The sequence below is a fragment of the Denticeps clupeoides genome, chromosome 10 (genome assembly GCF_900700375.1).
Source record: "Denticeps clupeoides chromosome 10, fDenClu1.1, whole genome shotgun sequence".
Classification (NCBI taxonomy): Eukaryota; Metazoa; Chordata; class Actinopteri; order Clupeiformes; family Denticipitidae; genus Denticeps; species Denticeps clupeoides.
This window is the reverse complement of record NC_041716.1, coordinates 10793247-10818396: the sequence shown is the minus strand read 5'-3', so window position 1 is coordinate 10818396 and position 25150 is coordinate 10793247. Positions and strand designations below refer to the sequence as shown.

At 43.2% G+C, this 25150-nt stretch overlaps 1 protein-coding gene across 1 annotated transcript in view; it reads left to right on the top strand.

The window, feature by feature from the left end:
- The first annotated feature begins 15557 nt into the window (after positions 1–15557).
- Positions 15558–25150, top strand: part of itga5 (integrin, alpha 5 (fibronectin receptor, alpha polypeptide)) — a 33959-nt gene continuing 24366 nt past the window's right edge. Inside the window, exons 1-2 of the mRNA XM_028994212.1 lie at positions 15558–15852; positions 24773–24903. Coding sequence (XP_028850045.1) covers positions 15701–15852; positions 24773–24903 — 283 coding nt within the window. The 5' untranslated portion in view covers positions 15558–15700. The remainder of the gene's footprint in view (positions 15853–24772; positions 24904–25150) is intronic.

The window sequence follows — 25150 nt, the reverse complement described above, 5'->3', positions numbered from 1 at the left end:
TATGGAAAACACAGTGCTAAGTACAGTCACTTCTTTCTTCCTTATATAGCATACTTATTCTGCACTAATTCATGAAACTGATTTAAAGCAGAATCAAGACATAAATAGTGTCTGAAAGTGATTGTAACAGGGCCAAATTGAAAGGGGTGGTGGCTTATTTCGAGAACCGATTAAAAAAAATCTACAGACATTTTAATTAAGATAATTGTGCGTAATTTGGGGTAATTAGTCTAGAGAAGGGGGTGAGAATGCAACACAAATGCCATTAGAAAGCAAAGGAGATATTTAATGATAACAATTCACAATTGTAACAAACAATTCCAGGCATTTCCTCAACATTCACCCGTTCTTGCCCTTTCATTCGCTTCTCGCTCACTTTTCTATCTCTGTTTCTCCGCCATGGCCCAGTTCAGCCATGTGCTCGGCTGTCAGCTGAGAAACCCCAGAGCCTCACTCTTCATTGTGCAAGTGCCAGATCTCCGGGTAACCATAGCAGGAACACCAGACCAGCAGCATGGCACTGACAGCAATTACAGCTTTCCTTATTTAGTTCACACTCATTTGAACTCAAGGAACTGACTCATCAAGTGAATCAGCATCTCAGAAAAACCACGGGCCGCTCTCTCTGTTTAGATTAGCTTGCCTTTGAGGACCGTTCTGGCCATGAATGGAAGTGTTCTGCTGGTTTTGGGGAATAAGCTCAGGATGGGAGATCATTTAGTCAACAGAAAGATGCCTCATTTCCTTTCTTCATCGGGGGCAAATTAGAGTAGCATGATCCCAGGAGGCACATAAAAAAAATGAGCTGCACCATGACCCACCCCTGACATACCCTAAAATAGCTAAAGATGGGTCCTCTAGACAGGACTTGTCATACTTTATTACACTATGTATGACAATTAGGGTAAATACAGGTTGGGATATTTAGCCTAATCTCTAATTAAGAACAGCTTTGATGGTGTGAGGTCACTACCAGACATTTTAATTTGGGTTTATTATTAAAGATCTGTGGCATTAACTGCAAACCAACTGGTAACTAAATTAAGTTTGGAAAAAACATGTAATTTAATAAAAAGTTTAACTAACTCCCCTATTAGTTCCCAGTAGTTTGTTGCTTGCCTTAGTAGTAGTTTGACAATAACATGCATGAGTATTATTGCACAGACCTTTTATTACACTACAGGGGATGGGAGAGGTAGATAAATGTATTGCAGTCATCAGTGATCGGAATAAACAATTATAAAACACTGAGGTTGCAGTCCCAGTTCCTGTGAGCTTTGGTACATTGTTATATAATCGCCCATGGATCTGCAATACCATGCCATACTATACCATATTTATTTATAAAGCACTTTAACACAGCAAAGAAGCTGACAAAAGTGCTGTACATTAAAATAAAAATAAGTTACATTACCAGGAACAGGACAGACGTGGACAAAAAGTTCACTAAAAATTAAGAATAAAAGAAAAACTAATGAAATAAAATAAGTCTAACATGCATCAATTTCAATTAAACAAGGGGTTGAATAAAACAGAAAATATTTAAGACAACATATTAAATGAGTTTAGAAAGGACTACCTAGGAAACCACATAAAACACTGCATAAGAACACCGTATAAGAACCACATAACACTGTGTTAAAAGCCAGGGTGTAAAAGTGAATTTTTAAACGAGATTTAAACACAGTGATTGATGGAGCCTGTCTGACACTGATTGGTATGTCATTCCATAGACGTGGGGTGGCCACTGCAAAGGCCCTGTCACCTCTGTGCTTGTAATGTGACCGAGGTACAGACAGAAGTCTATTTTTAGAGTTGAGTCCATTATAACACCTAGTTTTGTAATCAATGATTTTTCACAAGGGGCTAGGGAAGCGAGGTCAATACAGGGGTCACCACTACCAAAAAGAATACACTCTGTCTTACTCTCATTTAGGTCCAGGAAATTTCAGGCCATCCACCTCTTGACATCAGTCAGACAGTCGAGGAGAGGTTGGAAAGAGCACTGCTTGTTACACTTAAGGGGAAAGTATACTTTACAGTCATCTGCATAGAAAAGCTCCAAGAGGAAGTAGGTACAATGAGAATAAAAGAGGACCCAGAATGGAGCCCTGTGTTATCCCCCATGGAAGCGTCGTTGATGATGAGAAGGAGTCATTAATAGAGACGCAGAAGCTTCTATCAGACATATTCTTGAAGAAAGAATAACATGATCAATTGTATCAAATGCTGCTGTTAAATTGAGAAGTACAAGTTATACAGACTCCCCAGAATCATTTGCTAAGAAAATGTCCTTAAAAAATCTTAACAGAGCTGATTCTGTACTGTGATGTGATTTAAACCGACACTGAAAAAAAATACTGAAAAGGCTACTGTTAATGATGGAGAGGATAAAATGCCCCAAAGTTGGTAATGCGTCTTTTAAAAGGCGAGGAGGAATAACTTCTAAAGGGGAACCCGAGGGTTTTATTTCAGAAATAAGCTCTACATTTGGGAGAGAGAAAAGTTCAAATTGGTCAAACACTGCAACATTCAGTGGCACAATCGATTGGTGGCCAAGAGGGCCTTAATGCGTTCATCTTTATCCAAAAAATTGCTTAAAAATTTCACAGGATTCAGAAGAGGCCTTTAACGGCCCAGGTTCCTGAGAGTTAAGAAGGGAATTTAGTGTGTCAAAAAGTAGGCGGGGTTATGGGTTATATTAGGTTAGAATATAATTTTGATAACGCCACCAGTACTGTCGGACCATTTCAAGGGAACCCTGCAAGCGATATTTTTTCCATTTTCGTACAATGTACTCATACACTCTTGTCTGATAGCACGAGTGGTGGCATTTAACCATGGTTTTGGCCTTGAATGTTGAGGTTTAAGTGGTGCTACCTGGTCCAGAGCATCATGGCAGGTAGAGTTAAATCTCCTCTGGGTTGCCAGACAGTAAGGGTTGGTTACAAGTAAAAGAGCCACAAAAGTGAGCCGTAGTCGAGGGTTTTAAATCACGGTGGAGCTGAGCAGGAACACACGGCTTTACGGGTTGAACAACAGGAGTTAAATCAAATAAAACAGGTTTATAATCTGAGAACCCCGCTTTTCAGATTTCCAGGTTAGTTACTGATATCACATGTACTGCAAACACCCAAGGATCCCATGGTCTCTCAGAGAAAACATGGAGCCCAAGTCTGATTCTGAACACTTGCACGAAATAGGGGTTATTAGTTGATTTGATTTGAACCATTTATTAGCATTAATATAAGATGATTCTTTTTTTTACCTTAGCACAAAGCGCCTTCTGAAGTATCTAACACTGACATGGCTGATGAATGAGAATATTTTTGCCCACGGAACAAGTTGTTTTAATTGCAGCATTCTCACAGCCAAGAGAGGATCCAGAATACAGGTGCTAAATTCCCCTTTTCCACTTTTCAAAATGTTCTCTGATACAGGACCATATTAGGATTCTCTTATGAGGTGAAGTAAAACAACTTGTACCTTGATAACCATATATCCACAGTGGCCTGGTGGACAGCGTTGTGTCCACACACCTCCAAGGTCATGGGTTTCCCATGTTGGAGAGGGCTTTCTCTGAAGGTGGACAGGATGCTGAGCTGCAACCCTGACCTGGATTATGTGGTTACAGATAGTGAGTGAGTGGGAGAGCAACAAAGTATTTATCAATCAATGGTCTTATTTGGACAGTTTGTGGGCTGGATGCTTGTTCTGCTTATCTCCCTACATCTATGACCTTCAGATAGACATCATTGCATTGGTCATCATGCAGGTAAAGGTTCCCCAAAAAGCAGAAATATTGCTATGATCTGAAATATTACTATGATGTAGGACCTCACCATGACGATATAAAGGCAACATGCACCCAGTGACAGGACAGTGTGAGGTTGTGTTCCCTCTGGCCCAGTGCTCAGAACCACCCACAGGGACACCACTCAGTGAAGGCCAGGACTGTCTTTTAAACAATTTCACTGCTTCTCTTTATAAATGACTGATGCTGCTCCTGACCTTATCCTGACTCACTCTCAGTTCAGTTGACTCTCCTCCACCGTTAATACGGTTATACCCCCCTGGTTGATTCTTTGATACTGTAATCACAGCCTGCGATGAGATCTATATAAGGTGTTCTGTCACTGTAACAGACTGGCCCACAAAAATATCAACATGGTCATATAAGGAAGGTGCTGTCATGTAAAAGAGGGATAAAGCGATTGCTGCATTTAATGGGGATCTGTGTGACTCACATCTCAGAACACGGTGTTTTAGTGAGATGGGATGTTGTGACCCATGGTAACTATAGTACGTTGTCGAATGTTGCCCTGCACTTTCCCATCCAAACACAGTGGCTGAACCCTGCTTAAACAATGTCTACCCTGGATATTGGAAACAATACACAGCACAATTGACAGATGAGGATGAACCAGAAGTGTACCAATGTGGGCACCCATTATTCATAATATGAAACAATGCATTATGAATTCACAAGCAAAAACGGACTTAATAATGAATATGGAGAAACAGCTGGTGCTAAAAAGTTACTTGTGACTATTTTTGTATAATGAAAATGTGTAACTACTCATTAATAAGTCACTCTAGATAAATGTTGTAAATGTAGCTTTAAATCAGCTTGGCATATAGGGTGGTCACAAAGTCTTTTGGTCATATAGTCTCTCCTAGTCATGATTGTGTCACTAATGTTTATGGTGCATCACTTTTCCCACATTTTGTTGTATGACAAAATTCTACACAAAATACTTCATAATGACAATGTGAAAAATGTTTCCTTGAGTTTTTGGCAAATTTATTACAAATTAAAAAATGAGAAAGCACATGTATTGTATTGACAGTATTGACAGCCTTTGGCATGAAGCTCAAAATTGAGCTCAACTGCATTCTGTTCCCCTTATCATCCTTGATCATCTGCAGCTTAATTGGAGAAGTAAAAATGGCTAATTGGACATGATTTGGAAAGGCCCACACCTGTCTATATAAGACCCCAAATCCACCAACCAGGCCTGTATAGTAGACTAGCCAGACGGAAGCCAAAATGCATATGAAGGATTGTCTGACCATGAGAAACAAAATGATCTTGTCTGATGAGACACACTCCTTGGTGTGAATGCCAGACGTCACATGCACTGCTCATAACCAGGTCAATACCATCCCTACAGTGAAGCATGGTGTTGGCAGCATCATGCTGCGGGGATGTTTCTCAGCTGCTGGAACTGGGAGAAGAGTCAGGATAGAGGGAAAGATGATGACAACAATCTACAGAAATATTCTGGATGAAAACCTGCTCCTGACCGCTGTTGAACTGGGGCTTTCAGCAAGACAATGACCCTAAGCACAGAGTCAAGATATCAAAGTAGTGGCTTCAGGAGAAATGTGTTAATAAATTTGAAAAGTAAAACTAAACTAAACTTTTTTCATGCTGTCAACGTGAGGTGTTGTGTGTAGAAAGGGTGTAACATAACAAAATATTTTAAAAAATGATGCACTGTGAATACTTTCCAGATGCACTGTATGTGAAACTGCAGGAGTCTTTCAATCAAGGAAACAAACCAGTCAAAATCAAACAAGAAGAATTTTGCTATTTAGTCAAGCAGAGAAACAATTCATTTTTTATTTGTTTTTGATGAGCTCATAATTAAACTAACATTTTATATGAAATTACGTTTTGCAAATATGCAATAGTATATCTCTTACATAAGTGATGAGATAACGCAATTTTTGACAACTTTTAAGGAAGTTGTCAGCATGCTATTGTTACTGTTGCCATGAATGAGATAAGAGAGTGGGAAGTGAAAGGAGTTCCACAAAAGTGTCCTAATCCTCACTCTCAAGGAAGAACAAACCTAAGACAGTATGATTCTGATGTTTCTGACCTTATCTGTGAATGGAAAGATACATTTTATTTTTTATTTTGTGTAGTGTGTGTGCATGTGCGTGTGTAATTGTTAGAAAATCACAACATTTTCGTCAGCTAGTCTTGCAGTCAAGAGAGGATTTTCCCATTTTGACCACTAATCCAGCCTTGGCAGTAATTAGAATACTTCATATATTGTACATGAGAACACTGAACTAACTAATTAGTCAAATGACTTTTTAATCAATCACCATGGACTGTTGTGTTTTAGGAATGTCTTCTGTACTTAAGGTACTGTTGACTGAGCCATTTTCCTCCAATTGGGTCAAACAAATCCAGGAAACAGGCATGGAAAAAACACCAGTTGCCATGATTGGGGTGACCATTCTTTAAAAATACTTACTGTGAGAAACTGAACGCTGGAGTGTTGTGCGGAGTGAGTGTTTGAGTAGATTTAGATGTTTACGTGTGTGTGCGCATGAGTGTGTGTGTACATATGTGTGATCACACATGGTTAAGCTCAGAGATGGGCGCCAGCTCAGGAGTGGGTGTGGGAACGTCCTACACGGGGTGAGCGAGGGGGAGTGAGGCCACGGTCCAGTCACTCCCCCGCGGGTCTCGGCTGGTCCCTGATTCACTGCCTGCTCCCATCGCACTCCCAAAACGCTCACATTTTACAGCCACATTCCACTGCGGCAGGGCCCCCCGGCTGCCCTGCAGATTGCCCGGCTCAACGCGCGAACACAGGAAGGAGTCAGGGGTCACGCGTTACTCTATGAAACGGAAAAGCGCGTGCAGTGACCATGTTACACGGTCAGTGACATCCCAAGGATTCCCAGTAGGTAAGGTGAGCCCCAAAATGCCAATGCGTTAGTACAAAAACGTTAGTTTTTGTCCTTCTTTCAGTGCAAGCACACAAACGACATGATTAATTTATTATTCTGTGTACACAGATTGATAAGGTGACGTTTAAAGTCCAGAGGATTATTTACTCCCGTGCCTCATAGGTGGACCTTCAAGCTGGCCCTTTGCTGACCCAAGGGCCACAGGTGGACCTTAGGTTGTTTAAACAGCTTTTGGCCTTTGTCAGCACACTCGCCTCCAGAGCAAGCCGACCCGCCCCATCTGTAGACCTGCCAAATGATGCCATGCATTTTATTTGGTTATTCAACATGCACAGTGAGGTTGTCCTGGTCAAGGCGATGGGTCTGGTGTTGATGTGTAGAAATGCCTGTGCCAAAGCTGATATGCCTGCTAACACTGAGCATCCCCAGGACACTCTACATAACTGTACATCAACACCAATTAATAGTGTTCACTTCAAAATTGTTCTTTGGAAATCCTTTATGCTTTATTAAGTAATGTAAATCAACAGATATGCACAACAGTTACTGAATTATCTAAAACATTTAAATGTATTTATTCCACAAACATCTGTCTCTGTTCTGATTGGCTAAGAGAAAAAGTGTGAGTGTCCAACAGAAATGACACAACACAAGAGAGAAGCTGCTACATAAAATGGACTTGCTCAGGAACAGCTGGATCAGAGATGTAAAGATTTTTTGGTCTGTATTGTCACAAACATGTTAATTAAAGGGTAAAATGTAGTATAATCACAATATTGTACTGTGTGAGGTTAAAGATATCTGACATGAGTGTATCATATACTAACATTTAACATTTCTAACACTGTGCAGATTCTGTCTGCATGGGGTTTCACAAAAATGACTCTTACAGTCTGGAACATGTAACTCACCAAACTTACTCACGGTCCCCTGAGTAGAGCAATTCCTTTACAGAGGCCAAACTCTGATACTGATCAGTTTCCCTTCTGCTGTCGTCACAAAGAACATGTGGACCTGGAAGTTATGTGGGTAATTGATGCTCCGCTTGTTCACCGGAAACCTAGAAGCTAATAGATAAAGACCATCATATTGAGCCTAGGCCTCTGCTGATCCTAATCAATCGGGCCTTCACAGTCTGGGGGAAATGATGGTTGGACTTCAGTATCAATGACTGGTGCTAAAAGATGAATTTAAGGCAGACTCTGGGTTGAACTACTTTTCTTCTAAATCAAACAAACAACCATGAATAGCATTTCAGATGTGTCTTATAAAGGACTGTAAATGATGTATTCTCAGACGGGGACACTGTTCTGCAAACAACTTGAGGAAATTAATAGACGGCCCTTGTTCTTCCAGTCTGCATCAGCGCCAGGAAGGCATCTCACTTCTGTTTATTTCTTCGTTGACCAGCAATGTGTTGGTAAGTCGTGCAGCTCTTTGTGCCTCTGTTTCAGTGACCAGGAAACCCCCTTCTCAAAACATCCCAGTCAAGTAAAATCCCACATTTCACAAACCTTGCCACCCGTCTCCAACATAATGGGCCGCCCGCATTAATCAGCAACACCTCTCCACCCTTCCTCGCTACAGATTGGACGTCAGAAAGAAGAATGGGACCATGCAAAGGAATTTGACAAAAAGCATGCTTTCTGCGAGTGAGAGGGAAAAATCGGAGGTAGGGACAGGAAAGTGTCGGCAGGTCTTTACTTCTGAGGAATTTCCTGTCCGAGAGAGATGTGTATCGCTACAGGGGAGAACTGAGAGGGTGTATGAGGGGGTTTTAAAAACTGTAAACCTGTCCAAGGCACTGCTGATTGCTGTGTCTCAGTGTGGTAGTGGGGTGAGGGAAGTGTGCCTTCATGTTTATTTGAGAAAGACTTAAGAAAAGGGACGTCCCAATATATATTTAAGATCCCGTTACGTATACAGGGCACCGTAAAAACAAGCAAGTGAGGGCAAAGCTCACCCACAGTAAGACGACTGTCTTGGTTAGAACAAAGCAGCTAATCAAACGGCAGGAATGGTAGGGAGGAACAAACAGACAACAAAACCCCTCCGGCCGCTGATGCTCTGTGTCCTGTGGGACCGTCCTGTTGTCCTTTGTTTGCCGTCTGTTGCCGGACGGCCTGGCGATGTTTGGTTTTGGACTTTTGCAAAGGCTGGAACGGCCCTTTATCAGACTTGTCAGACTAGTCAGACTTGTCCTGAGGAATTATGTCTGACTGAGGTTAATGTCTGTGTTGCCTGTACGTCTTTTTTTTTTTTTTTAACTTGCACATCACTTAATTTTTTCATTCAATGTGTTTTCTTTATTTTCATGACCATTTATGTTGGTAGATTCTCACTGAAGGCATCAAAACTATGAATGAACACATGTGGAGTTTTGTACTTAACAAAAAAAGGTCAAATAAGTGAAAACATGTTTTATATTTTAGTTTCTTCAAAATAGCCACCCTTTGCTCTGATTACTGCTTTGCACAATCTTGCCATTCTCTCGATGAGCTTCAAGAGGTCGTCACCTGAAATGGTTTTCCAACAGAGGGTGTTCCCAGGAGTTCCCAGAGGTGTTTAGCACTTGTTGGCCCCTTTGCCTTCACTCTGCGGTCCAGCTCACCCCAAACCATCTCGACTGGGTTCAGGTCCGGATACTGTGGAGGCCAGGTCTCCACTTTTTGTTAAGTACATAACTCCACATGTGTTCATTTATTGTTTTGATGCCTTCCTTGAGAATCTACCAATGTAAATGGTCATTAAAATAAAGAAAACACATTGAATGAGAAGTTGTGTCCAAACTTTTGCCCTGTACTGTATGTGACAAATAAACTGAAATTGACTTGACATTTCACTTGACCTGTCAGGGACAACATGTTTGGGTGTAATTTTTATTTAAGTTTTAAGAACTCTTTAGCAGTAGATGGTTGGGCTGCATCTACCCACCAAGGCAAAAGTTTACAGTATGGCCAGTGGAGTCCAGTGAAAAGGTCTACTGTTATAGTTTTGGTAGTCACTAGGTTATTTTATGAATATATAACCTCTCCTTCTTAAGATGTATTTATTATTATTGTTATTTGTATTTTGTGTAAATGTACATGTGTGTATGCACGTTTAAACAAATGTTTTGAACACTTGGCCCTTTGTGTAGTCAGTTGCAGCATGTGACTATGATGCTCCGTTCACTCATGGGACAGCTTCAAGCTTATTTATCAAAATTATCTGTGTGTTCGTACACACACCAGCTTGAACTTCCACTGAAACCACGGTGACCTTTTGTCGGTAGGTTAACTGTAGTGCACCCCCTGACTGTAGCACTCTGGCCTGGTATGGCAAGTGTGAATGTGTGTGGGTTATATTTATGCACACTATATTTAAGAGCCAGCCAGCTGCTGAAGTGCACTGCTGAGATCGCTTGTGTTTTGTTGAGCTCTGTATTGGTTGCCATGACTCCCTCTTCTAGATGTCTCACCCACTTCCAGGATCTTCTCTTCTCAGTTGGTATGTTACTACAGTTTAAATTTAGTTTTGTGATGGAACGGTAGTCATGTTTTGAAGGTAACTTAGATTGCAGGGGATAAGCAAGGAGTAAGTAGGATTTGGAAACTAGTGAATTTATTTTAAATTTATGTTGGATAACTTTTCTGAAGTTGAGCATTAAGGTGTAAGAGGCACTATTCGGTTTCCATCCATTGCTTACTGTCACTGTCCACCTGTATGTGTATGTGGAAGCATGACTCAGTTTAAACAGAAGTATTCTCGGACATCCTTGCTAGTCATCACTGCAAGATTACTAATCTAAGAGTACACAGTATCTTCTCAGGCCCCACTACACACATGCTTTAGCCTTCCTGTTATAATGAAGCAGGCTCATTAGTTGATGAAAAGGTGGAAATAAAAATAATGGACTGGTAGTACTCACAAAATTAACATGTAAATCGCTGCAGAGAAAAGATTGCCACCAAAACAGCTCTGCACATGCACCAGTGTGGACTAGTTACCTGAACTTATTTAATTATCTAGTTGGTGCACATTTTAGACCCCAAAGTACTAGTAAATATATAAAGTCAGTGTCCTGGACAAATTGGCCAAAACTAAGTTAAACCCACTTACTTAGAGATTGATCTGTTTTTTTGTATCTGTTTTCTGAATGTTTTCTTCTGTTCTGTTCCTCTGTGTTGCTTCAATAGTTGTAGGTCTGTTCCTCTGTTCCATGGTTATTTGCAAAGAAACACATGCAGTCATTATTGTGTTGCATAAAAAGGGCTTCACACGAAAGGATATTGCTGCTACTAAGATTGCACCTAAATCATTAATCGGATCACCAAAAACTTCAAAGAGAGAGAAAAGTCCAAGAAAGTCCAACAAGCGGGATCGGGGTGCCACCAGTGCAGCGATTGCTCAGGAATGGCAGCAGGCAGATATGAGTACCTATGCACGCACAGATTGTCACGACTATGAGCTGACAGGGGAGAGAAGCGCAGAGGCGGGACATTCTGGGAAAAGGATTTTATTCAGAAAACACAAATAAACGTGGCAAGGTGGCCAAAAAGGGGAAAACACAAACTGGCCCGCAGGCGTGTGCCAATTGCCAGAACTCAAAATACATGCGCATACACCGTTGCCAGGTCAAGTTCACGAAAATGCCACCGCTGCAGAGGCTTTTAATAGCTGTCCGGATTGGGCACAGGTGATGTGTCCAGGTGGCGTCAATCCTGACACAGATAGCCTAAGACTTTTGGAGGATGGCCTGGTGTCAAGTAGGGCAGCAAAGAAGACACTTCTCTCCAAGAAAAAAAAACCAAGGACAGAATAAAGAATGGAACCAAAACTTCTCCCAACCACCCAAGAACGGTTTGGTGAAGAACAATGCATTTTACAGCACAATGGAGCACAGTGCTATAAGGACAATATGATAATTAAGTGACTCGGGGAACAAAACACTGAAATGTTGGGTCCATGACCAGGAAACTCCCCGGACCTTAAACCAATTGAGAATTTGTGGTCAATCCCCAAGAGGTGGATGGACAAACAAAAACCCACAAATTCTGCCAAACTTCAAGCACTGATTATGAAGGAATGGCTTGCCATCAGTCAGGATTTGACCCAGAAGTTGATGAACAGCATGCCAGGGTGAATCGCAGAAGTCTTGGAAAAATTCTATAGCAGTTTTTGGTACATCAATAGAATAGTGTTTGGCTACAACCCACTTTAGTTAAGGTTAAAAATGCCCTTCATCCAGAACCCTGCACAAAAACAACAAACTAAAATAAAATAGATGCACTAGCACCTACAACCTAGCACAGGCAGGTATTTTCTTTGCGTATTAACATTACTGGCCTGCACTCATCCAAAACCTGCCCAAGACAGGAAATGCCATTACTACTTCCTAATCCTTCCACCCAGTACAATAAGAAATTAACATAAAATCTCGACACATTCTCCCCAACATCCAAATGCATTAAACAACTACTTACTGCACTAAGTCTTGGGTCCCAGACAAGAACAGAATCCTGGAGGAGCCCCATATGTTACAACCACCTGGCTCATTGCAAGGGGAGACCACACTGAATGAACAATACAATAGAAAGATTATTAAAGGTAATAAAATAAATGAAAGAAGTCTAGTAAATAAATATGTAGTGCTGGAGACATAGAGTGGTGATCTTCCTTCTCCTCCCCAGGCTCTATATTCCACTTCCTTTAATCTCTAGAATCCAGGAAGCACATCTCCACCTGCAGGGCTCCCAAAGGACAACTATTTGGAGAAAATGTGTAAAACTATAACAATAATGGGTCCCATTCACGATAATAACATGACCACTAGCAGGACATGCATGGAACTTCCACTTGAACCTGAAAGACAATGACTAAATATAGAAAAATAATCTGCGATAATGCAATAACCTTTTTTAAATAGTATACACATTTGCAAGACACGACAGTCAAATGCATAGCTAACACACCTACGTACAACTCTTATAAAGTGGGTATTCTGTACAAATTGGCCAAGACTAAGGTAAACGCAATTAAACTCAATGTTGGTATATATAGTGCATTAGTGCTGGTTTGTCTCTAATCTCACCCATTTCTGAAGATGCGCTCTGTTGCCTGTATACTAAACCTGACCTCACAACACGACACCCCCGCCCCACTCCCAAAAGAGATTACAGCATAAGCAACAGATGAGATTGGGTGGAAAAATCAAACTTGTTACCAATCCTCTCCTATTTTAACAGAGGTTTAGGTTGTTTGTTCAGTATTTAAAACAACTTACACTGCTGGGCCCGTTTTACATTTTACAGAAAATTTGGATTAATTCAGCGGCCTGGCTGTTGAACACAGAGACGTTTTACATCCCCCTCCTCTGTGAGTCAGACACATGAGCACACGGCCATGACACACTCATTGTGCTGAATTTACAGACACTCAGGTAATGTGGCCAGCCTCCAGCGGTGCTCCGTAGGGGAGCCTTGCTCACTGAGCCTCACGGCGGAATGAATGGCTTTGTGGTCATAATCCACGGCCACCACCGAAAGCCTTGATCCTGTCTGCGGGAGCCAAATTTAAGGCCCCCTACCGTGTCAGTAGGTTAGCTCTGCATGCAAGTTTTGGCTTTAATTATAACCTGATAATCACAATGGCAACTGTAAGCAAAATAAATGTCAGCGTTCCCGAGAGTGCTGGTTGCAAGGTTTGCAAACATCCCACCAAGCTTTCACATACAAAATTAGCTAGCAAGTCAGTTGTGTGTGTGTGTGTTTGTCTGAAACCCCAGAAGGCCCATTTGATGTGATGCTAGTGAAGATGCAACAGCTGCACTGACTCTCATGTGTACTGTTAAAATAAAGCCCTAGAAATATATTCTTTGCTGCTACATATTTAACTGATGTGACTTAAACAGGCTGATGTGACATAAAAATTGTGTGTTTTACACTTTTTCACCACTATACAATTACCAGCCATTTTTATTTTGAATGAGCCAAGGAAATAAATTTAGTGATGTAATTTGATGCTTCTTTGAACACCGTTTTGTGAACGTGTATTTGGCTGTCTCTCCTTTCTAGCCTTTATTGGTCACCCCCCCTTTGCAGTTACTTCATCGCATTCCAGCAGAGAGGGGCCTGCCAGGATCAGCCATTCATTTGGATAAGCGAATTAAAACCGAGTGGAAGAGAAAATAACCGCCGCCGACAAATATGAGTTTAAAAGCGGAGCCCGGCCCTGTGAACTGACACGGTGCCCCGAACAGCTGCCTGCAGGCCGCTTACTTTCCCACATACTGGCTCCTGCTCTTCACACGCGCGCAGTGGGAACCTCTAAATGCGCTCCTTCCCCGGTCTCTTGCGGCCACGCCAAATTTGGCCTCCTGTCCAATCCCAAGACTGCTGGTGAATCAGCTAAACCAACACGCAGTAATTCCAGCCGCCGGCTGCCTTTTTACAGGGCTGGATTAACGTTACAATCCTAGAAAGCATCCCCTTCAATGCTTGTAAGGACCCAAGATCAGTTGCCTACTGGGAGAATTTTTTCTGTTCAGTTTAAAAATAACCATGTAAGCAAGTAATAACACATTTTGCTAAATGTGTTTTGCTTGTTACTTTCATTTTTTTCTGATTCAAAATGAATGACACACAAGAGATCGTGGGCAAAGGTGATTTTCCATGACAAAGGGCTAAAATTCTCAGCATTTCTTATTAAACCTCACTCAATTTTACACCCAGTACAATAGTGACTTACATGTCTACTGAGTTCTGTTGATTCTGATGTTGTCCTGTGTGTCCAGTTATGTTCATTAATTGCCATAACAACATTGCAGACCTAATTAAAGATGTGTTATAGCTGTATTATTGCATGATATTTAAAAGCCTTTTCACGGAAATGACAGGCGTGGCATCAGTAAAAAGTGGCTGTGACATAGCGAACGGTGATTCAATTTATTCGGCCTGGCATTAGACACAACTGTCTAACTGCCCAGGGTTAATATTTACACCAGTTCGGACAGTTTACTCGACAAAGATGCCACACAGGTACCAAATCACGGTGTGTGTGAAAGGTGCACTTTCTGCAGTTCATTCGCTTGTTTATGGTTAATGGACGGTTTTGTGCCTCTGCAGAATTGCATTTTTTCCTTCTTGAGTCGTTACTTTTTCCTTCACCAGCTCACCCTACAGTGTACAGATTGCAAAACGTACTGTTTCGTTGTAAAATTGTGATCATTAGACTTGCAGTGTTTTCGGAATTGGTAGTTTTTGGTAGTAGCCGTAGTTGGTGGCACACTCGCCAATGAACAAGAAGACTGCAAAGTCACAGGCTCACTTATAACCACTTACTACCATTGTGGCCCTGAGCGTCACACTTACCCCTGAGTTGCTCCAGGGAGACTGTCACTGTAACTACTGATTGTACATCACTCTGGATAAAATGCAATGCATGTCAAATAAACAACAGTCGAACATCCAACATTCTGTCAATGTTGATTCAGTCGGATTTTTCTCTACATATGGGGATTAGTGGGCGCCTTGGGATGCTGACATTCGGCATTGGTACATCTCTGTCAAACTAATACGTTTGTCAGATAGTTTGTCTCGTTTGCATCAGAAACCCATCCCAGATGTGGTCTGTTGGCGTCTCTTAAAGCTCTTTGATGCATTCGGGATTTTTCTTCTAATTTCTGCATTCTTCTGGCAAGACGTACCGACGGAGGAGGAGACGCGAAAACCCAAACACGGGACGGCGCGGGACGGGGGCGGGGATTCCTCTCCCGTTTGTGAATCGCAGGCCCCGCCCCCCACGCCAGGCGAAGTTATCCCGGCCCCGCCCCCAATCTCCCTCAATTAAGCGCGAGCGGCGGGGGCGCGCGGCTCGAGACGCTGCGGAGCTTGTGAGAGGAGCGGCGGCGGCGGCGGCTTTACGCCGGAGACGGAGACCGAGCAGCGACCCCAGCCAGCCACCCACCCACCCGCACGCCCACCGCGACCTCCACCGCCGCTCGAGGATGGCGGTGACCCATCTCTGGCTTTCTCTCGCGGCCGTGTTGCGTTCGTGCGCCGCCTTCAATCTGGACGTGGAGAACCCCACCGTGTACTGCGGCCCGGAGGGCAGCTACTTCGGATACGCCGTGGACTTTTATCTGGCCAATACCACGAGGTGAGGTTTTTTTTTTTTTTTTTTTAGCTATCAAAATGTCAACAATTACTTTTTTTTAAAACCCAGTTGTCAAATCAAAGTGGGACACTTTTTCCAAATCACTGACAGGACTGGACGTCAAAAACTTTTTAGTTGTAGTGAAATGCCGCTTTTCTTTCTGTCACTTTTTACACTGTAATCATTTTCGAGACCGGTTCAAACTTAACGATAACGGCGTGTATAGCGCCGCGGTTTTATCTGAGAATAAAAGTTCCCGCTCTGTGGCAGGAGACTGTATGGGTTTTCATTCATGGTGGACGTGCATCTTTTTCCTTCGTAGCGGGTGCTGCGCCGTGTTTTTAAAAAAAAAATGATCCCAAGTGCGCCTGGTCTTCGGAAACGAGGTCACGTGACGCGCGCACTTCCTCCCGGTCTGTCTGGCCGATTTTCCCCATTCTCAGCAATTATTATACCTTTATGTACAGGGTCTTTTTTTTTTTTTTTTTTTTTGTAAGTTCAGTGAATACTGAGTGTGTGTGGTGTGTGTGAGATCACAAAAGCCTGTGGTATGGGGGGAGATGCTTAGAACCAGCAGGATTGGCTGTTATTTGGCCGTAGATCTAGCTGGGCCAGGGATGTCCCAATGACTGTCATGGCGGTGTTTGGAATTGTGATGTCTTAATAAAAAGCTGACATGAAAGCATGTTTTGCATAGATGTGTAGTAGTAGTAGCCACACTCACCTATGAATTGGATCACAATGACCCGGGATCAAACCCCACTTACTACCGGTGTGTCCCTGAGCAAGACACTTAAACCAGAGTGTCTCCAGGGGGACTGTCTCTGTAACTACTGGCTGTAAGTCGCTCTGGATAAGATCGTCTGATAAATGCCATACATTTTAGGTCTCTCTCTCTCTCTCGCTTAGCATTGTGCTCTGCTTTTCTTCTCTGACCTCAACCTGCTGCTTCTCAACACCGTCTAATGTGTCACGCATGTCCTAGTGCCCTGCCCGGTAATGGAGCCATATTTAGTAGGTGAGCTAAGGCAGGAATGACACAGTCGACTGTAATGTCGGCCTGATGCTTTCCCCCCTGTAATCGTCCATAATTGCCGGTGCGTCGTCTCCCTGGGGCCTGGCGGCGCGTGCCTGTGACCTGGTTAAAGGCTCGGGTCAACTACGGCACTTTATTATTACTCTCTTTCTCATTAGAGACCATAGGTGCTTTAATAGAGCGAGTCGGCCCTGTGGACTGTATCAGGTGACCGTTGAGCACAATAGACCCTAAAGATGCATGGTTGCCAGACCAGACAATGCTCTTTTGTCTCTTGTCCTTGCCGCTCGAACAGCATGAGTTGTAAACTGACCAAAACGTTGAGACTTCATAAATCTCGTAAGTCTCACCAGCGGCTGCGTGTCGCTGGTCCACGCTGATGGGCGGACCCTGCCCAGTTTTTAGGACCCCAGCTACCGGCTAGACGCTCTGTCTTGGCTGTGTTTTGCGTCTGCTGGGACTTGTCTGGGGCTTTGAGCTGAGTGGGCTGAAGCGGGGTTCAGTTTTTCAACACTACTTTTGTCTCTCTTTCCTGCTACTTTATATCTTCTTTTTTTTTTGCTGGCTGATGTCTTTTTTTTTTTTTTTTTTTGCTGGTGAATGGGGCTGTGGGGAAACTTTCAGTGATTTAAGACCGACTCCACCTCAGACTGCGTTGTAAGTCTCGCCGGCCCTCCATCAATCTGCTAATGTAATTCCACATGGTATGATCGGCGCCCCGCTTGCCCGCCCCACCAGAGCCCCATCCCCCCGCTCCCTCCACACAGTCTGCCTCGGCCTCTGATGAGGGATGAAGTCACAGAGCTCGTTCCTTTCGCTCCGTGATGACTTCATCTGAACTTTTAACAGCTGGGACGTCACACAGGAGTTTGAGATCCAGGGCTGCGTTTGGGGAGACCTGAGGTCCAGACAGGAGGAAAGCCGAATTCACTGCAAACACCTCACGTTAAAACTCCCAAGTCCATAAAACGACTAGCTCAGGGTTTTCCACTGGCTGGAATGATGAAACCGACGGCGCTGCCAGATGCCTGTAGAGAAGATGTTTGACGGTTGAGTGCCAGGTGCAGAAATTTTTCCACGTCATTATTTTTTTTTACCAAAAAATTAATATTTGGTCCAGGGTAAGAGGGAAAAAAAACCTACTGACACACAAAGCTGGTGAACAATCCTGGTTCAGGTTTGAGGCTTTCATTTTCAAGCAGAAGGTTCCTTTCTCACGCTCACTCAAGACCGATAAAGATGGTGAAGGCGATACGTGCAGAATCACACACTCCAGAATCCTCCTCTTTATCCTAGACACTCAAGAATATAGATGTTCCGATATCTTTGTTTGTGTGTGTGTGTGTGTGTGTGTGTGTGTGAATGAGAGTGAGGGGTCACTTGCCCGTCTCCCCTCTTCCAAATAGAATTAGGCAATGGAGAAATGAAAAGAACCACCACGGAATACCGCCCGAGGACAAAGTTCATGAGCCCTGCATGGTCTTGTCAGCAGCATTCAGAAGAAAGATTATTTATGATCCTGATTTTGCAAGAGGGAGATGAAGAGAAAGTGATGGGAGTCAGTAAAGAGGGCAGCGGCGTCCCAACATGGCCGAGTATGAAGCGTCAAAATGAAGAACATACCCCAACACACCAGACAGTTTCCCATTCCACGTTCATCCACATCCAAAGTGCAGGGCTCTGTTCCAGTCCAGTGACGTTCTGCAGGATTTATATGATCTTGGTTCTCAAACTGTTGGGTCTCTGATATTATTTCAGGTTTTGTGTGTGTGTGTGTGTGTGTGTGTGTGTGTCCATATATATATATATATATATATATAAAAAAAGAGAATACATTTAAAACCCAATTTTATAGCTTGTTTTGAATCCGGTCACATCCTTGTATCCCTACCAGCAGAAACCAGGCCTTTCCTCTCTACCGTTTATAAAGGGACTTCTTTCCTATGACCTCACCTATAGCTGAGACGAGTGAAGTCATCCTCATTCTTGTCCCACGAATCCCCTAAAGTTACCCACTTACAGCAGGTTATGGCTAAACCAATATTTACCCCAGACGCTAGGCCGTTTCTGTCGTGGCTAAAGATGGACCTGTTTAGCTTCTGTCTATGTTTTCGTCTTGCTCCCTTGCTCATTGCTTGGCGGCATTTATTGTTTTTGATTATGTCTCTCTCTGCGTGGAGCCGTTTATGGACCTTTTTGGGGCAGTAGTGTGTGCATGGATCTACACACACCCTGTCTGCCAAGCGATTCTTCATCCACTTCCCCTTCACAAGTTGATGGGTGCTTTCCATTGGTTCTGGACAATGGAGCCCTCTGTATAGCGGCAGAAAAGGTTCTACTGTTCTTCACCTGGAGAAACTTCCCATGCGACACATTCAGTGTTTATTTTCATGTTTCCCCAGCCTGGTCATCAGTTTTTGGGGCTCCTTTCTTGGCTTGAGCCATCAGACAAGGACCTCATTGGACAGGCCGTCAAGACCACTAAGTTTCAGCTTGGAGGGTTGTTGGGATTTTACTGCCTGTTAAAATGGGTCGAATTTATAATAGATGCCTGTATGTGTGGTCCCCAGTGGAAAAAGACCTGATTTGGCTCCGGCCTGTGTCAGACTGCCCTGAAGTCACAACTCTGGAGTATAGTGGACCATTGTTGATGAGGCACTTGCGTAGATTCATATCAGCATGTCTGCATGGTTCGTTTTTCCCCTTCAGCATCAAAAATTGAGCCCATGGCTAAGAATGTACACCTCCTAGACCGCAGGGTAACAGGGTTAGCAGATCGGTGACCTGGGTTTCCTAGAAGCAAACCTCTTAAAATCCATGCTCTTTGGGGGCTGGGGTGAAGGCAGGAGAGAGAGCCTGAACAAAGGTGTAAACGGTCCACTCAACTCCACCACGCGTTCTTACGGAGATTTGCGGTGGTGCGAATTGCCACTGCTGTTCGGGGGCTGGGGCCTACAATTTGGCGCGGGGCAATTTTAGGGTCCTAAGAACCTCCGTGTGTTTATGTAGTCGGAATAAGGTAGTTTTAAATTGTCACCTTACCACGTGTGAAGCCGTTGTGGAGCCAAAATGACACCACTGGGGGTTTTATTGCTGTCATCAATACCACAGGAAGTTGGTTCAAGTGGGGTAAAGCAAAAATTCTGTCCCAAAGGACCTAGTACTGGTGCAGTTTGATCTGTGGGGATATGTCTGTTCTAAGAACATTTGTTGCTATTATGTACCCACTGGGAAAGTACCAGTGTTGATTTAAATCCAGACGTTTAATTGTAAATTGGACATTTTCTTTTCTAGCGATACCAATGAGCATGTCCACAAACGGCAGACTGTTTGTGATTGGATTGAAGAGTCATGAACACTGTTCATTCCTTGGCCAGAACCTGCAGCACCTGGTCCACTGTACAGTCCTTCTGTTGCAGTGGACTTCCTCAGGGAGGAAATGTTTTTGTGGTTAGTTAAAATCCCCCCTTCTGTCTGTGTGCGTGTGTGTGTGTGTGTGTGTGTGTGTGTGTGATACAGACATCAGTGGGTATGGATGTGTGTGAGGATTTCAACACGATCCCCAGGCAATCCCCCACACACAACCTTAGACTTTGCAAGTCCAAACACATAAAGAAGGTTTTTATTTTCTTTCTGTAGCCATGCCTGTGATTCATCCAATGGAACGACTTCTGTTCTATTTTCAGAGTGCTCCATTTCTCACTTTTTTTTTGTATGAGAGTCTTAAATCCCTCTCATTTGAATTATATGTTAATATAGGCTAGTTCTATGGTCTGGTTTCTGAATTCAAAAGTGCTTCAATTGTAACTGTTCTGCTGATTGTCGTAGCCGATGTAACACAGCCTGTTCTAATAGAGTAAAATACTCCCATTCTCCTTTTTTACAACTCATAATTCACTCATTTGTTTGATGCATACGTAAGTTCCTCTTTGCCCAAAGCTTTCTGCTTTTCATGGAGTATTTGACCTTTTTCAAGAAGCATTGCAGCCATTGGAGAAGTTGCCAGATTTCAATTGCAGGAAGGCCCTGTTAGGGTTGAGTTTAAATCACAGGATACACATTACAGCAATTCAATTTGCCTGTGTCCTGTCCAGTTAGTTTGTGTGTGTTCTCACTCTATTTGAATCACACATGCTTAAATGGTTTAATAAATTAACATCTAAAAGATTTTATCAAATGTGTCTTTAGCACAACATGTGGTGAATCTTTTTCAGGCAGGAAGGTCCCTGGTCCTGTCTGCTTATATGAAACCTGATGAGTCACAAACTTGACTGTGTTGAAGGAGGACTGCTAAATGTGCTTTATTTTAAAGTGTTGTCAACTTGTGCATCACACTCACACACACACACACACCATTTAGAGCAGGTGGTGACTGACATTCTGGTGTAGACAGACAGAATACATGGATCATGATGTAATCATGTTTCTGGGATCTGGGCTCAGGCTGCTGAGCCTCCGGGCCATGTTTCCTTTTCACGAAGCGCCTGCGCCTTCCTATTACAGCTGTTTTTTGGGGTTTTTTTTTACGACCACAGATGTTGGTGGCGCTGTCCTTCTGCTGGCATGTTGAGGTGAAAAACGTGATTTCTGTGCCCCCCACCACACCGTTTTAGACAGACTGCAATTGCAGTAGAGTTCAATAGACCTTCGCTATGTAGCTTGGAGACAATTAAATGTGGAGCAAGTGAAAGAATGTGTTTTGGATGTAAAGGGGAGGGGCAATGGCGTTTCATTACCAGAACCACAAGAGATGCGCTGACACTGTCGCATCAGCAATTTCTGTCACCAACTTCTCATAAACGCAGAGGCTGTGGTACACTTGGAGCCCATTATCGTTTTAATTTCCTCCCTGATTAGTGAAGCCTCATACAGGCGTGTTTTCGCAAAGGCTTAACTCTTCCTGTTCCACAGTGCCCTTCAGCAAACTCTTGACTTGTGCTGCCTTAATTCATGTGCTTCATTAACACCAAACCCTCGCAGCGACAACAGAGCTGTTAGACAATTTCTCTTTCCCAAGGGGTTTGTGAGTGTGCTCACACTGCTAACGAACCTTAGTTGTAGGTTAAATGCCTGTGCTTTCATTTCTACTGGACTGCGTGATGCTGGGGCTGATGGGATCGTGCATCAAGATCAATGGAAAAGCTGGTTTGTACCATCCGTTGTTCAAATTGCTGTTAGTCTCATGTTCAGACTCATGACCCCGGCGGAAGAGACAGTCTCTCAGAAGGGGTCCATGACCCATGACCTTTGATTTAGAGTTAGAAACAAAGTAGTATGCATATGCGTATATCAGTACAGGGCACCTAAAAGATGATGTGCTATATTTATGTTAACATACTTTGTAGTATTAAATACTTTTTTTTTTTTTGTGGTAATTCATGGTTCTGGTTATATCATTATAAAAGTACATGCTGTGCAAAAAAAAACACTTGTATTTATAGAGTCTTGGTTTATTATTGTGCAAGGTAGCTTTCAGCGATGTTGATCTTATCTGTGATCTCTATATTTTATGTGCCAATAACCATTATTCGATTAACAGTCAATAAAATGTTTTTCTGTTGCCATTCAAACTTCATGTTACGTGACAAGGACGCTGTCGCTAGGCAGCTTATGACCTTACATGGCTTTAACCGGGCACGGGATGAGCCTTCAGCTTCATCTCCATCTAGGAGGACAGGCCACTTGTTAAATTATGCAAAAGTTGCTGAGAATTTGGTCCAACTGCAATCAAGCCCTTATCACATGCTAATGGTAGACTCTCGCTTAAAGCAGGCAGAGGAGGCCGTTAAAGCCATTCTGATTCCGCTCGGATAAGAACCCCATTACATGCTAATTGCACCTTATTTACAATTCCTTAAGATCACTATCAAGGTGTTGCGGCTATGTTTTTGTGTGTGTGTGTGTGTGTGTTTGAGGTAGGAGACACAACGCTATCTATTATACTGATGAAAGCATTTAGCTTTTATTTGGTTTCCTGTCCAATCCTTTCAGTCCTCCTTTTTCACAGCACAGGAAAAATTGTTGCTCGTGAGTAACTGTATACTGATGTAAAAGTGCTCAGCCAAATTGCGAGTGTGCGCATGTATGTGTGTGGCTTTCCTGGAGCTGGAGAGCCTGCTGCTGTGATGAGCCCCTGGCCACTGTTTAAGCACTCGAGATATTGGAAGTCTCGCCTCAAGCGAACCCTGCTGACGTTGCAGTTTTCCAGACGAAGTGTCTGGCTTCCTGTGAACCAAAGTTGCCTGTTTTGTGTAGCTCGTTTTGGAAAATGGGGGGAAAAAAAATGTGAGTGAATTCACAAGACACCAACAATCCCGTGGAGATTCCCAAGGAGACATTTTGGGAATCCGTGACGAGGGTTTCTCTGGGATCTGCATTACAGCTAGAGAATAGCAGCACCTCTGGGATTGTCTGTACACACACACACACACACACACACACACACTCACGTGCTGGCTACATTGGGGTGGTTCACTCCTGTGGTGGTCCGGCTGATTCACAGAAACACGTATTAAGCTCTTGTGACTCATATAGTCCGCTGTTCTATCCCTCCATCTCATGCTCTTCCTGTCTTGTGCCGGCAGCCTTTCTCTACGCACCGTTTCTTCCCCGTTGCAGGTCAGAACTGAGCCGCGCCGCCAACTGTCTCTCAAAACATTTTGACAAAATATTGAAGTGGAAATGACACACTGGTTCACATAACATGGTGTGCTATTATTGAGCTCATTAATGCTTAATTGTAAAATGCCCTGAACAGCGTCGTTTGCTGGAGACCTTAATGCTGGTCATTTAGCCTTGGAACTGGACCATGAAGAAATGAAGTGATGTGACCTTGTCTGAGTCACACCTTCTGGTTCATAGGCGAGTGTGTTACCCACTAGGCTACTACCACCCTCCTGGTTATTTACTCTGTCTTCAGATGTGTGGTGGAGGTCAAACCATTTTAAAATCACACAAGTTTGCTTTTTGTTTATTTGGCTGAACGGCGTGTAAATATTCTGTTGTGCTTTGGTGTGGTGCGTTTCCAACAACTGTTACTTCCCTAAATACCCCACGTGAAGCGGTGTATGGGGTGGGGGGGATGAAGACCAAATATAACTAGCGTAAAGTAAACACCTGCTACAGCTCACTGGGTGATTCGGTGGGGGCAGGAAAGGGTGTACTCTTCCTGAGCATTAACCCCCCTTTGCTCCCTGAAGATGCCCTCAATGCCCTGTTCCTTCTCTCTCTTCCCACCCCCCGTTCTACCGGACCGGGTCAGCGGAGCGTCTCTAATGACGGGAAGGAGATGATGGCAATTTTGCAGACAGTGAGGTCATAGCTGTACGGTACCCGTCTGTGCCGTCTTGGAAAATTAGACACAGATTACAGCAGTTTAAGAATGGAGGGCTGGGTGGGGGTAGAGGTAAGGTCTCTTGAGAAGCCAGTGGGAGCCAGAGATGCTTGAGAGTTTGGCTGCTTGAGGACTAAAGGACAATGTATTTATTTATTTATTTTTTTAAATCCCCCACTGGAGGACTGACCAGACTGGCCATCTTATTGTGTCTGAAACATGTCAGGATATGAGAGATCAGAATACATGTTTGCGTGTTCATCCTAATTTTACATTTGGATCAGCTTTGTTTTGTTTTGTGTGTGTGTGTGTGTGTGTGTGTGTGTGTGTGTGTGTGTGTGTGCGTGTGCACACACAAGAGGGCCTCACAGCTGTGGAAACAGCAGTGACTCCACTTATCCACTCTTTGCTCTTGTTTTCTCATTGACCTTGGACTTGGGACCTGCTTTTGTTGTGTGTATGTTAGTTAAATTAGTTAAATTTTATGTACTTTCATTTTTGATTCTCCTTTTGCGTTGAGTCATTTTCTCTCTCCCATTTTTCCCTTCATAAAGTGTCAGTGTATTGGTCGGCGCGCCGAAGGCCAACACCAGCCAGACGAACATCACCGAGGGCGGCTCGGTCTTCTACTGTCCCTGGAGCCTCAACCAGGCAAACTGTCACAGCATAGCTTTTGACAGTGAAGGTAAGGCCAACATTCAAACAAAGAATAAAAATCTGTAGAAAATGCTGTGTGATGGGGACCTACAATGAAACCATTCAATCATATAAACTTAAAATAATTAAAAGTTAAATAATTAAAAAAACTGAAACAAGTTCCAACTAACTGATACATGCATTCATTAATTAATTCATGCATTTAGAAATTTGGCAAAGACCTCTATTTTTAATTCACTGTGGAGGAGAAAAACCTATCCTCCAAGCAATCTTGA